The sequence below is a fragment of the Carassius auratus genome, chromosome 22 (genome assembly GCF_003368295.1).
Source record: "Carassius auratus strain Wakin chromosome 22, ASM336829v1, whole genome shotgun sequence".
Taxonomy (NCBI): Eukaryota; Metazoa; Chordata; class Actinopteri; order Cypriniformes; family Cyprinidae; genus Carassius; species Carassius auratus.
In genome coordinates this window covers 9678936-9691915 of record NC_039264.1, presented here as the reverse complement: position 1 = coordinate 9691915, position 12980 = coordinate 9678936, and the positions used below count along the sequence as shown (strand labels likewise).

General features: G+C 36.8%; 1 protein-coding gene across 1 annotated transcript; it reads right to left on the bottom strand.

The window, feature by feature from the left end:
• Positions 1–36: 36 nt before the first annotated feature.
• On the bottom strand, positions 37–12179 carry gmppb (GDP-mannose pyrophosphorylase B). Its single transcript, XM_026197622.1, has 10 exons — positions 12030–12179; positions 11273–11469; positions 11101–11181; positions 10960–11008; positions 9519–9661; positions 9109–9267; positions 8386–8464; positions 6440–6567; positions 3985–4167; positions 37–898 (listed from the first exon to the last, which is right to left on the bottom strand). Exons 2-10 carry the CDS (start codon positions 11399–11401, stop codon positions 767–769), a joined length of 1083 nt encoding a protein of 360 aa, XP_026053407.1. The 5' UTR covers positions 11402–11469; positions 12030–12179; the 3' UTR covers positions 37–766.
• Positions 12180–12980: the final 801 nt, after the last annotated feature.

The window sequence follows — 12980 nt, the reverse complement described above, 5'->3', positions numbered from 1 at the left end:
TCAAGGAATCTATGTATATAATTAAGAAAAAAGAACGAAAATGAAACATTACTGTCTTATTTATGTTAAAATCCTAAAAGGACACAGGTAAAAGGTGTTTCATATAACTTTCTTTCTTTATATATATATAATAGGAAAGACATCAACAACATTTGTGTACAGACATCACTTCATAAGTCTTAAATGTCTTTTTCATCCTTTGTTCATCTGCACAGATTGTAACCATCACATTTCCTTGAGCGATGAATAAAAAATGCTTTGCATAATTTAGTACACACTACAACTTTACAGTAACCAGCTTTTGCATCATCTGATACATAAACATACTTCTCATTATTTCTACAGGCACCGAGTTTTATCCTGAAAGCGTTACATGCCCCTGTTAATAAATGGAAAAACACAATGAAATGAATACAAACTAGACAGCATACTACTGTCTCAAAATCAACAAAATGCACAAAAGCAAGGTGAATCCTAGTCTAATTGTCAGTAATAGGGAACACAATGCAGACAGAGGGAAATCATCAAAAAACAGCACTTGACAGGTTAGAAATGTGTGGTGCAGCCTTTTAGCTGGAGATCATCTCCTATAGATGTGATTTTTCCTGCAGCAGCACTTTCTAAAAAACCACAGTCAGTAACTGCATACTTCAGATTCTTCACAAATAACACCATTCCCATCACGCTGCTAAAAGCACAGTGGTCGATTCTCCTGTCATCCAGCAATTACACACTCGGGCACTTTGTGAGGGGCGTGAAGGGTCCTTCACATGATGATCCGCGGCTCAGGAACAGAGTCTGCGATGGATTTATGAGGCAGAACATTGGCACCGTTGATGTAGAGCTCATCGTTCACGATCACGTCTTCACCCAGGACCGTTACATTCTCCATCCGCACCTGTCCAACACAATCGTCATCATATAAATCATACAGAAGAGAGCACAGAAGCAGCCTTGCACAAGAATAAATCCCATTCACATACTCCAACAGTTAGTGCTGTAAAACGACTAATCCCATCCAAAATAAAAGGTTTTGGTTTACAGAATATGTGTGTGTGTGTGTGTGTGTAATGTGAATATTTATGTAAATGAACAACATACAACATGCATATTATGTATTTATAATGTATTTATTATGTAAACACACACACAAATGTAAATATTTTCTAAATATATACATTTATATTCATATAATTTATGTTGTATATAAATATCTAAACAACATATTTTTCTTAAATGTATACATATATTTGAATAATATCGGTCTTTAAATGCAAGATATGTAAAGTGTACCTTGAGTATACTTGCAGTAGTTCAGCACAGTGGTGGACAGTAACGGAGTAGCTTTACTTCATCAAGTATCTGAACTTTACTGAAGTGGTTTTATTTTGTGTAACTTTTACTTCATTACATTCCAAAGCTTATCTTATGATTGTACTTTTTACTTCACTACATTTCATAAAACATATTGTTACACCTTATAATATATCACGTTCTCCAACACACAGAAGCTGTGTCTGTTTCTAGGATGAACTGATTCTTTTTGATGAACCTTTTAAATCGGTTCACAAATCGGACCAAACAATTCATTTCAAAGTAGAATGATCCGATTGCAGCTGTTCTAAATCTGCTGTAAAGGGTGATCTATACTGACCAAAATTATAAAAGCAACACTTTTGTTTTTGCCCCCATTATGGCTCATGGTAGAGAAATGAATCTTTGATCTTTGAGTTCAGCTCATGAAAAATAGGGGCAAATACACAGAAGTGTTGCTTTTGTAATTTTGTTCAGAGTATAAGCCCGCTGAAATGCTTGAATGCAGACAACATCAGTGTCTAGAGCTATGTTTTAGGTAAAAAAAATAAAATAAAAAAAACGAGTAAGTAACACTGATTAAATAAAATAACTCATCCACGTTCAAATTCCCTGCTGCCCTAACATTAAAGGTTTTATTAAAGGGGTCATGAAATGAGAAACCAAATTTGCCTTGATCTTTTGGAATATAAGAGGTCTTTGTACCATTAAAACGTCCTGCAAGTTTCATAGCTTAAGACGTCCTCCCCATTATAAACGAGCCATTTATTTAATCAAGCTCTAAATACAGCTCGTTCTGGATCCATGGTAAGAAGTGACGTCACGGTGCGAAGTGACGTTCCAACCATTTGCATATGACCGCCTCCAGCACAAGACAACTACGCTCATTTCGGATCGTTGTCGCGCTGCGCGCCTCACAAGTGTTCAGTCGACGGACAGCGAGTGGGTCTGTGTACAGGAAAATTACAATGCCACGCAGATGTGCTGTTCCTGGCTGTGGACAAACAACATCTTTGAATACGCTGCCGAAAGATCCTGACGTCAGGGAAAAATGGATGCAGTTTATTTGTATAAGAGAATCTTGAAAATATGTCGCCTTTCTAGTAGGCCTACATGTAATAGAAGATTAAAAATGTTGCCTTATCAATGCTGCATCTTCAAATATGGCCTGTGCATGCATTTTTGTCCGCAGTACACCCTATCATTTCATTGAAATTAGGTAAATAATGTTGAACTGTTAGCATATTAAACTATAGAATAATTATGCAACAATAAACCGTTTTCAAGTGTCTCGGGTTACAATTTTTTTATTAATTCAAAATAGTTTCACTTTCCATGTGGACACGGGCTGATCCAGTCTTCGTTGTTGTGGTGATGGTTCATTTTCCTCTGATTCCTCATCTGATTCCGGCTCAAACATATAAGGTTTTATCATTGCAAGAGCCATCGCTTCGAATGCATCACTCGCTACTAAACAGTTACGCTCAATCCGCAAATGTTCCGTCAAATGTCGTTAGCCAATCATAACAGTGGGCGTTAACACTGAACTCTTAAAGGGGAAACAACCCAAAACAGACTGTTTGAATCAAAGGATGAGAAACAGGGTGGGAAAATGTCATAATTCACTACATTTTAAAAGTTTTTTTTTTTTTAACTATAGTAATACTATAATTGCACCTAGGGGACCATAATAATAAAATAAAAAAACCCATGTCATGACCCCTTTAAATTTTTATTCAACCATCTAGATAGATTAGATTTGGGGGAAAAGAAAGGATGTGATGTTCAGAACATGGTAACTAGAGTAATTATCAAATTGGGAAGTGATGCCCTCTGGGGGCATTTGACCAGGGGTGTTTTTACACCACAGACAAGATTTGAGAAAGAAAAAAAATCATTATGAATGATTTTCCTTAAAATTACTTTCCTTAAAACTTCAGGCCTTATTCTCATGTCATATATAACTATGATGTTCTGCAAAACAACAAACTTGAAAACACTTTATTCTTACTGGTGAAGATCAGAGGGTCAGATCTGTTTTCTCTCAGGTACATCGCAGTGTAAGCTTCACAGTGAACATTACTACATCACTCTCGTCAACGTAGTCCATATCAACAACAAAAATATATCTTGACTCCATATAGTGGTTATTTTGGGAAAATCCCATGTATTTTGAGCAGTATGATTATAAAATTAAAGTACGTAGTCTATATAAAAGTGCTAAATAAATCTATCTATCAGTATTTTTTTTTACTTAAGTACATAAAAAAACCAAATACTTTAAATTGAAAAATTAGTACTTTTACTGGAGTACTATTTTATTACACGTATCTGTATTTTTACTTAAGTACTTGATTTACATGGTGCATTAAATACAAAATTAGTTGTTCCTATGTAGCAGATTTAAGTATACCATAGTTTGGTAGTGTATTTAAAAAAAGTACATAAATATGAAAATGCATTTTCGTAGTATACTTAGCATGAAATAAATGCATTTCAAATACACACAAGTGTATTTTTTATTAGGGTATTTTTGTACATTTGAATAGAAGTCATTCTTTCAATAATTAGCTTGAGTCTTGGCCTAAAATTATTCATAAAAAAACTCCTTTGTAATTGTTATGAAGAAACTAAATGAAAAGGTGGCGCTCTGTCAACAGTGAAACTCACCCACTGCCCCACTGAAGAGCTCCATCCCACGATGCAGGACTCCAGCCAGGAGTGGGAGCGTATGTGTGCCCCCTTCAAGACGGTACAGCGCTTGACTCTCACACCATCCTCCAGAACCACTCCGGCTCCGATTGTCACATTGGGCCCGATGGTACAGTTTTCACCGATCACCGCTGTTGGGTCCTGGGTTGGGGTTATAGTTTGTCATATTTTTATTACATGCATCATATTCTGCTTAAAATACACTTATAGGCACAGTATATGTTGACATGAGAACTGCTCTCTCTCTCTTGCTACTCTCTCAGTTCATCAAACAACTGTGGTACGAATATTTCATCAAGCACAGTGAGTAATGGCTTCTCCTGCTATTGTTATTTGGACCTCTTGCCACATGTACAGTTTATCTATCTCTGTCGTTGATGAGTGGATGATGATAAGTGGAGGGAAATAGTTAGGCTTTCTTTAGAATTAGAGACACACATCCAAACTTTAATTGAGGACAGTAAGAATGTTAGGGCTCTAGATATGGCTTTGGATGCGCTAGCTCAGGGATTCCTGTACATTGTTCGGTTCTGACAACAGAGCCCCCGCAGCAGGGCAACTGGGTGACAGTGAGGCATCGTAGTCAAAACACCGCTCTTCTGTTCCGATCAAAACATTAAACAGGTTCTCCCCACGCAGTGATTCACCCACTGAGAAACCTGATGAAAGTGCTCTAGTTATTGGTGATTCTATTGTACGGAATGTGAATATAGAGACACCAGCCACCATAGTCAAATGTTTACCGGGAGCCAGAGCCCCTGACATCTTAGCAAATTTAAAAGTGCTGGCTAATGCTAAACGTAAATACAGTAAGATTGTTATTCATGCCGGCGCTAATGATGTTCGACTTCGCCAGTCGGAGATCACCAAAAATAACTTTAAAGAGGTGTGTGAACTTGCAAGCACGATGTCAGACACTGTAATATGCTCTGGTCCCCTCCCTGCTTACCGTGGTGATGAGATGCATAGCAGATTGTCATCACTCAATGGCTGGATGTCTAAATGGTGCCCGCAGAATAACATAGGTTTCATAGACAACTGTTGAAAAGAGATGGTCTTCATCCCTCCTGGGGTGGCGCCACTCTTCTCTCTTGAAATATGGCCCATAGTCTTAGAGTTCATACTTGACTAACTGGGGCCCAGGTCAGGAAGCAGACAGACTGGCTAAACCCACCGTCTGCTAGCTGCCTCACGTCACAGAAATCAGTTAATTCTCAGCACATAGAGACTCTTTCACCTAGATATCACACTATAGAGACTGTGTCTGTTCCCCAAACTAGAAAATACTAAAAAAGTGCAAACCAATTTAAGAGTTACAATTTAACTGAGGATCAACTAATAAAAAACCGGATGCAATACATATAAACAAATGATAAAGCTTGGCTTTTTACATATCAGGTCCCTTTCTTCAAAATCACTTTTTGTAAATAATGTGATCACTGATCATAATCTAGATGTGCTCTGTTTGACAGAAACCTGGCTAAAACCTGATGATTACATTTTATAATGATATATTTATAAAGATATTAGAAAATGTAGTATCCTCACAATAATATGCCTTCTTAGAGAAAAATGGTATATGTGAGGATTTCCAGTCAGGATTTAGACCGTATCATAGTACTGAGACTGCTCTCCTTAGAGTTACAAATGACCTTATCATCTGATCGTGGTTGTATCTCTCTATTAGTTTTATTGGATCTTAGTGCTGCGTTTGACACAATTGACCACAACATTCTTTTGCATAGACTTGAACACTTTGTTGGCATCAGTGGAAGTGCATTAGCATGGTTTAAATCGTACTCATATGACTGCCATCAATTCGTAGTAGTGAATGAAGAGGTATCATATCGATCACAAGTGCAGTATGGAGTACCTCAAGGCTCAGTACTTGGGACATTACTCTATTCACGATTTACATGTTACCCTTGGGAGATATCATCAGGAAACATGGTGCTAGCTTTCATGGTTATGCTGATGATACTCAGCTCTATATTTCTTTGCAGCCCTAAAGTAGACATGTCAGGCTTTCTATATATATCTCTGTCATGTTTCTCTTTGTTGAGTATTCACTGAGTTACAGTTCATTTTAATGACACATTTGTAAATTAAGATCAGCGCAGACAGAGGCTGCAGACACCACACCTTGTTTGTAATCTTTATTTTATAAATGCACAAAGTTTTGTTGTTATTATGTCTGTCTACAAATAAAAGTAGACCCTTTACAGATTCGTTTGATGTATTGCTCTTATCTGTACGATCAAAACTGAAAGTGTAATTTAAGTTCTTTTTCGGGGTTATCAGGAGAAAATGCCTCATAACGCGTATACGCGTTAATCGACTCCAGAGGGTTAAGACTGGTTTTGTGGTCAGGGTCACATATAATAAATATTTTGGAGTGAAAAGCATGTCTCACCACAAGAACGTTTCCCAGGAAGCCTGGCCCGGTACGGAGCCGCTCGGGGGCCTGCTGCCGTACAGACTGCAGGTACATGCACATGCCTGTCAGGAAGTCTTTGGGCTGGCCAATGTCCATCCAGAAACCTAAAACACACAAAATTAACAAAACAACTATAACTGTTAGTTTCGTAACTATATGATGCATATCACAACTGGATCAAATTACACCAAATGTGTCAAGGAGAAATAGCTTATGATGGAAAATCAAAATGTCAAACTGTGATGAAAAGCATGTAAGTTGGAGTAAAGAAGAGACCATGTTATTCAGTCTTGGTCCAAAAAGATTATTGAATCTTATATATATATATAACATTTCTCTATATATGTATATGCCAAACCGATGCAAACAGCAAAGTTTACATCAACTTATTAATAACAGTTGTGTTCTGTTTGTTGGTGGTTGTTTCTCTCTATTAGTGCTATTGGATCTTAGTGCTGCGTTCGACACAATTGACCACAACATTCTTTTGCATAGACTAGAACACTTTGTTGGCATTAATGGAAGTGCATTAGCATGGTTTAAATTGTTCTTATATGACCGCCATCAGTTCGTAGCAGTGAATGAAGACATATCATATCGATCACAAGTGCAGTATGGAGTACCTCAAGACTCAGTACTAGGGCCATTACTGTCCACATTTTACGTGTTACCCTTGGGAGATATCATCAGGAAACACAGTGTTAGCTTTCACTGTTTTGCTGATGATACTCAGCTCTATATTTCTTTGTGGCCCAGCGAAACATTGCAATTTGAAAAACTAACAGAATGCATAGTCGATATAAAAAACTGGATGACGAGTAATTTCTTACTGCTAAATCCTGAAAAAAAAACATTTGTGTGCCATTTGATAGCTATCTTTCCTTAGAAAGCTACGTTTCTAGCATTTGTAAAACTGCAAATAATCTCAAATCTCAAAAATATATCTAAATTACAGCCTATGCTCTCATTGTTAAATGCAGGAATGTTAATCCATGCATTTATGACCTCAAGGTTAGATTACTGTAATGCTTTATTGGGTGGTTGTTCTGCATGCTAAGGTAAACAAACTACAGCTAGTCCAAAATGCAGCAGCAAGAGTTCTTACTAGAACCAGGAAGTATGACCATATTAGCCCAGTCCTGTCCACACTGCACTGGCTCCCTATCAAACATTGTATAGATTTTAAAATCTTGCTTATTACTTATAAATCCCTGAATAGTTTAGCACCTCAGTATTTGAATGAGCTCTTGTTACACTATAAACCTCCATGTCCGCTGCATTCTCGAAACTCAGGCAATTTGATAATACCTAGAATATCAAAATCAACTGCGGGCGGCAGATCCTTTTCCTATTTGGCGCCTAAACTCTGGAATAACCTACCTAACATTGTTCGGGAGGCAGACACACTTTTGCAGTTTAAATCTAGATTAAAGACCCATCTCTTTAACCTGGCATACACATAACAAACTAATATGCTTTTAATATCCAAATTCGTTAAAGGATTTTTAGGCTGCATTAATTAGGTAAACCGGAACCGGAAACATTTCCCATAACACCCGATGAACTTGCTACAGCATTAGAAGAATGGCATCTACGCTAAAATTAGTCTGTTTCTCTATAATTCCAAGGTCACAGTAGCCTCCAGATCCAGTCTGTATCCAGATCAGAGGGTCACTGCAGTCATAGTGTTTGATGACAGGAATAGATTATAGTTTAAAATATATCAAGATAGAAAACAGTTTTTTTTTAATTGCAACATTTCACAAATGTACTTTTTTGATTTCCTTGTTTTTTTTTTTTTATATCAAATGATATATAAAATATCAATAAAAGGAGGTAATATTTGTAATAAATACTAATGAATGATTGTATTTGAGGACTCCTAATCAGCCGTGTCTGGTGAAAGCTGTGTGATCCTTTACCTTGCAGCTCCATGGCATAAAGGTGTCCCTCCTCAGCCATCACAGGAAATATTTCCTTCTCAATGGAAGTGGGCCGCAACTGAGTACAAAATACAGAAAAGGGTTAAACATTTCAGCAAAATGAAAACAAGTTAAATGTGATGCAAGTAAATATTTTTGGAATCACAAAGAAAACAGTCCTTCTCCCTGAAAGATATCACTCGCATAACTGACCTAAGATACTGTATCACACAAATCTCTGTCACAGCCCTAAGCAGGGCTTAACAGGCCACACAGTGTATATAACTTTTAATATTTTTGAGCATTATCAAATCTGGTTGAGAAAAAGTAAAGCTCAAAGGGTCTTCTTTCCAAAGACACCAAAATTATGTTTGTAACACACTCTAGTAGGAAACTGTTACAATTATAAGTTAGGTAGAGCACTTTCAGCTGTGAGTCCCATAATGGGGGGTGCTGGCTAACAGGTTAAAGTAATCTTATACTGTACTACAGTTAAAACTGTAATTCAATGATTTTATGTATAAATCTCAATAAAGTCAGAACAATGAGAATGCATTTTTTTTTACATTATGGTAATTTGATTTTGAGGGGAGAAATATACCCATCCAAATGCAAAAAATGTACCATAGATTGCTTCCTATAAGCAATACTGTATGTATTTTCATTTTATTTTTGAAAATTCCATATAAAATGTATTTTTCTGAGATGGTGTATGTGTCAAACCTGGATTCTTTTCAGCATGGCAGGGCTGAAGATGTACATCCCAGCATTAATTTTGTTGGAGACAAACACTTGAGGTTTCTCCACAAATCGGTGTATTCGTCCGGTGTCTCCTTCATACACCACCACACCATACTTAGATGGCTCTTCCACTTTTGTCACCTGAAACATCAGCCAGACAATCCCAGTAAGTGAGTAACAGGTGAGTAATATTGGGTCAAATATTACTTCAGAGATGAGAGAGGCAGGTTAAATAAAAAAATGTACTTGTTTTATACCACTGAAAGGAGCTGTAAAGCTCCTTAAGATAGACTATGACTATGGGGTTAAGTCATATTTCAGCATTGCACAATCTAAATCTCAGACAGTGGTTTCACAACATTTGGGATTTCACAGGAAAGTGTGTTTCTTACGACAATGGTGCCCTCTCTGCCGTGCTGCTGGTGGAACTTCAGCATGTCTTCGAAGGGAAAATCACAGATGACATCACTGTTGAGGACGAAGAAAGGCTCCTCGTTATCGGTCAGCAGCTCTCGCGCCAAAGCCAGAGGACCCGCTGAGAGAAATACATCAGATTTATGGTTCCACACTGACTGTGTTTGTGCATTTATTTAATCCTTTTGTGCTCCTCATTTGGGAGTCATACCTGTAATCTTCTCAGTCAAAAGTGACTGGATACCTAAAATAAAACTTTTTTTTTTTGCCCCAGTAAAATCAATGTAATATATTTTTGTTATATATGCAATAATTATGAACAATTTCTGCCCATTGAAAATAATAAAAATAAAAATGTAGAATATATTTTTGTTACTTTTCAATTAATGCAGTATTTCATGTTAAAATAGAGTCAATGACTGTAAAATCCAATTTCATAAACCAGATTAGTGCCATCTGGTGGAAGTAAAATAAGAAAAACATCTGCAAGCCCACAGATTCCTATATAGCTCAATATAAAAGGCCTATAAATTCTCTAATTGTTTTTAGACATAAATACTTATTTTTATTAAGTTGTGGCATTTGGATATATATTTCTACATGCTAAAAGACAGCTTTTTTAATGGTTTAGATTTTTATTAATGTATTGGTTTTGAAATGTTGATTTGAAGCATTTCAGTTTTTGAATGATTATTGCTACAGTCAAACCTGAACACAGAGAAAGCATTTTATTACACAAAACATTTAAATTCTATAAAAATGTAGTAAAATTTAACAGGATTGTTTTATCACAGTTTAATCCCTCTGGGTATGATCTGATTTGTACCTCTTATTTCGGTTTTCTGACTCGTTTTGGCTATATGGTTATAGCCATACCAATTCATTTTAGTGTGTATAATTGTGTGTGTGTGTGTGGGTGTGGGTGTGCCTGTTTAGCATCTTGATGTTTTAAAGTAAAACCCCTTCCTTGTAGTCTACTTTTTATTGCATTGTAGTTGAATTAAAGCTTTTATTTTACATATTGGCTGTGTTACAGCCACACCAGGTCATAGGTGTGTGTGTGTGTGTGTATAAGTGTGTGTGTTAGTTTTGTATTCATTATGTTTTAGAGTTTCACCCCATCATTGCTGTGCACTTTTGTCTCCATTGTCTTTTGTGGCAGATTTGTATATTGTATACACAATTCTCTGAATTGTTGTGTTTTTATTGATCTTCCATTCTTTTAATTTCATTTTTGACCATAGACAACAAGCGTGACTATTTTGTTTTCGAATCATGCCCTCAATTTTTTTTGTGTTCACATACCAAGTGAAATAAGTCACCAAGTTTTGTTCCATTCCCAAAAAATTAAAAACTGAATATTTTTCTGTCAAAAGTGACTGAAGAGCACCATAAAACAATATGAAAATGTTCACCTACCAGTGCCTAGAGGTTCCTTCTCATGTGAAAGGGAGATTTTTATTCCAAGCTGTGCAAATCACAAATAAGACCGTATGATTTTTGATATTCACCACATAAAAACATGAAACATAATAAACGAGTTAAACACAACAAGCATACCCTCTGCTCCTGAGCTCTCATCTCTCGCTCCAACAGCTCAGACATGTAACTCACAGCCAAAATCACATGACGGACTCCAGCCTGACCACAGAGACACCACACATTATCATTATAAGGCTGTAAATCAATCAGAAAAGGCACAAATGTACAGAAAGGTGTCCTGGTGAGCTACCTTGACCAGAGCCTCCACCTGATGGAGCAGGATGGGTTTGTTGCAGAACTCCACCAGAGGTTTGGGCACGGTGAGGGTGAGCGGCCGTAACCTCGTGCCATAGCCACCAACCAGGATCAGAGCTTTCATTGTGGGTCACTGGAGCGGGACGCTGGCAGCGCAGATGGGCATCAGGTGCAGAGATTTATATACGGTACCTGAGAAACAAAATGAGAAACATCTGCAACAATCCTCATTATATGAGTGTTTGTAAAGGGCTTCAGACAGTATTGAATGTCACAATGGGAAATAATGACACCTTCTTTATGTCCCGTGAGAACACACCCACACAGCACACCTGTAATACCTGAAAATCATCTCTGAACAACGAACAAGACTGTGATGTTGTATCAAGTCTGGACACATGAACACATCATTCTAACACAACTGGAATTAATGTTAGGACAAAATATCTTATATTTTATTCTCTCTTTCTTGTTTGGTCTAGATTACAGTTTGGAAGAAGTTCCCATGTATTCTGGACACTTGTTGGCTGCTTTTCCTTCACAATCAACTTATTATTATTAATCAACAACTATTATTTAGCATCAGTAGTAATAGTAAACGCATAACGATGTTTTCTACACACTACTGTAGCTGTTATATATATAACGTTAACGTTATATCAGTAAAACTGAACAGCTCGTGTGTTCATATGATTTAATGATAAACTCCCCCAGTAAACGATTCACCTGCTACACTGGTTTGATTGTATTACCTTCAAATGATCCACAAAACAAAGCTGTCACTTCCACAGACGATCTCTATTCTTAGTTTGATCCGTTGTTTAGATCTGACAGATTTAATATCTGTAATATTATGTGATGAACAGAGCGCAGTTCCGTACAGTGATGACGAGACAGAGAGGGGGTGGAGCCACTAGAGCGTCATGGGTCAATGGACCGTGCCACTATTGCGGGGAATCTACGGACATTTGCCTTACATTAGAGAAGATTTTACGTCTTGCCAACATCTTTTAAACGATCGAAGAGTAATTTATAATGAATTGATGTATGACACTATATGTCATGGCGCTAATTATAAACAACATAATGGATTAACAGTTAATATTGGCTATGGTCTCCCCCATTAAAATGGCACACGCGGCATGATAGACCAATCATTTCATAACAACGTGGCGCGGAAGTGAATAAGAGCCGAATCAAAAATCACATTCCATAAGAAAAGTCAAGCAGTTTTATTTATAGTATGTAAAATACATGAACAACAGTGTCAATAATGTTTTTTATTATATAAAGAACACATGACCGGCTGAATGCTATTTACTATTAACTTTATCTCAGTAATCGATCTGTCTTGTAATTCAAATTAAAAATTGACTTGTTATGAATAGAATTGGGCGACTTCCTCCAACGTCCACGAGATGTCACCAGAACTCTAACCTGAGTGAGTTTCAAGGACTCCATAAAAACATGTTTAGTGCATGTCTTGATCAGTCAGAGCATGATTTGGACCCTTAAAATTATGTGTTTGAAGGAGTGGACTTGAAGTAATGTTAAGCATCACAGATCAGTGAGGACAAGAAACAAATGCTAAAATAAACTCAAACAAAAATATTTTATACAGTATGTGCTTCAAAATAAAAGCCTTATTTGTAAAGACATACAACACACAAATGATTGTGGTTTACTGAATAAACAAAAAGGCA

Coding starts and splice junctions, on each gene's coding strand:
- gmppb (XM_026197622.1), bottom strand. CDS start 11,401: ATGAAAGCTCTGATCCTGGTTGGTGGCTATGGCACGAGGTTACGGCCG. Junction 11,009..11,100: donor TGAGAGCTCAGGAGCAGAGG/GTATGCTTGTTG, acceptor TGATTTGCACAG/CTTGGAATAAAAATCTCCCT. Junction 4,168..6,439: donor TCCTGGGAAACGTTCTTGTG/GTGAGACATGCT, acceptor ACCCCAACCCAG/GACCCAACAGCGGTGATCGG.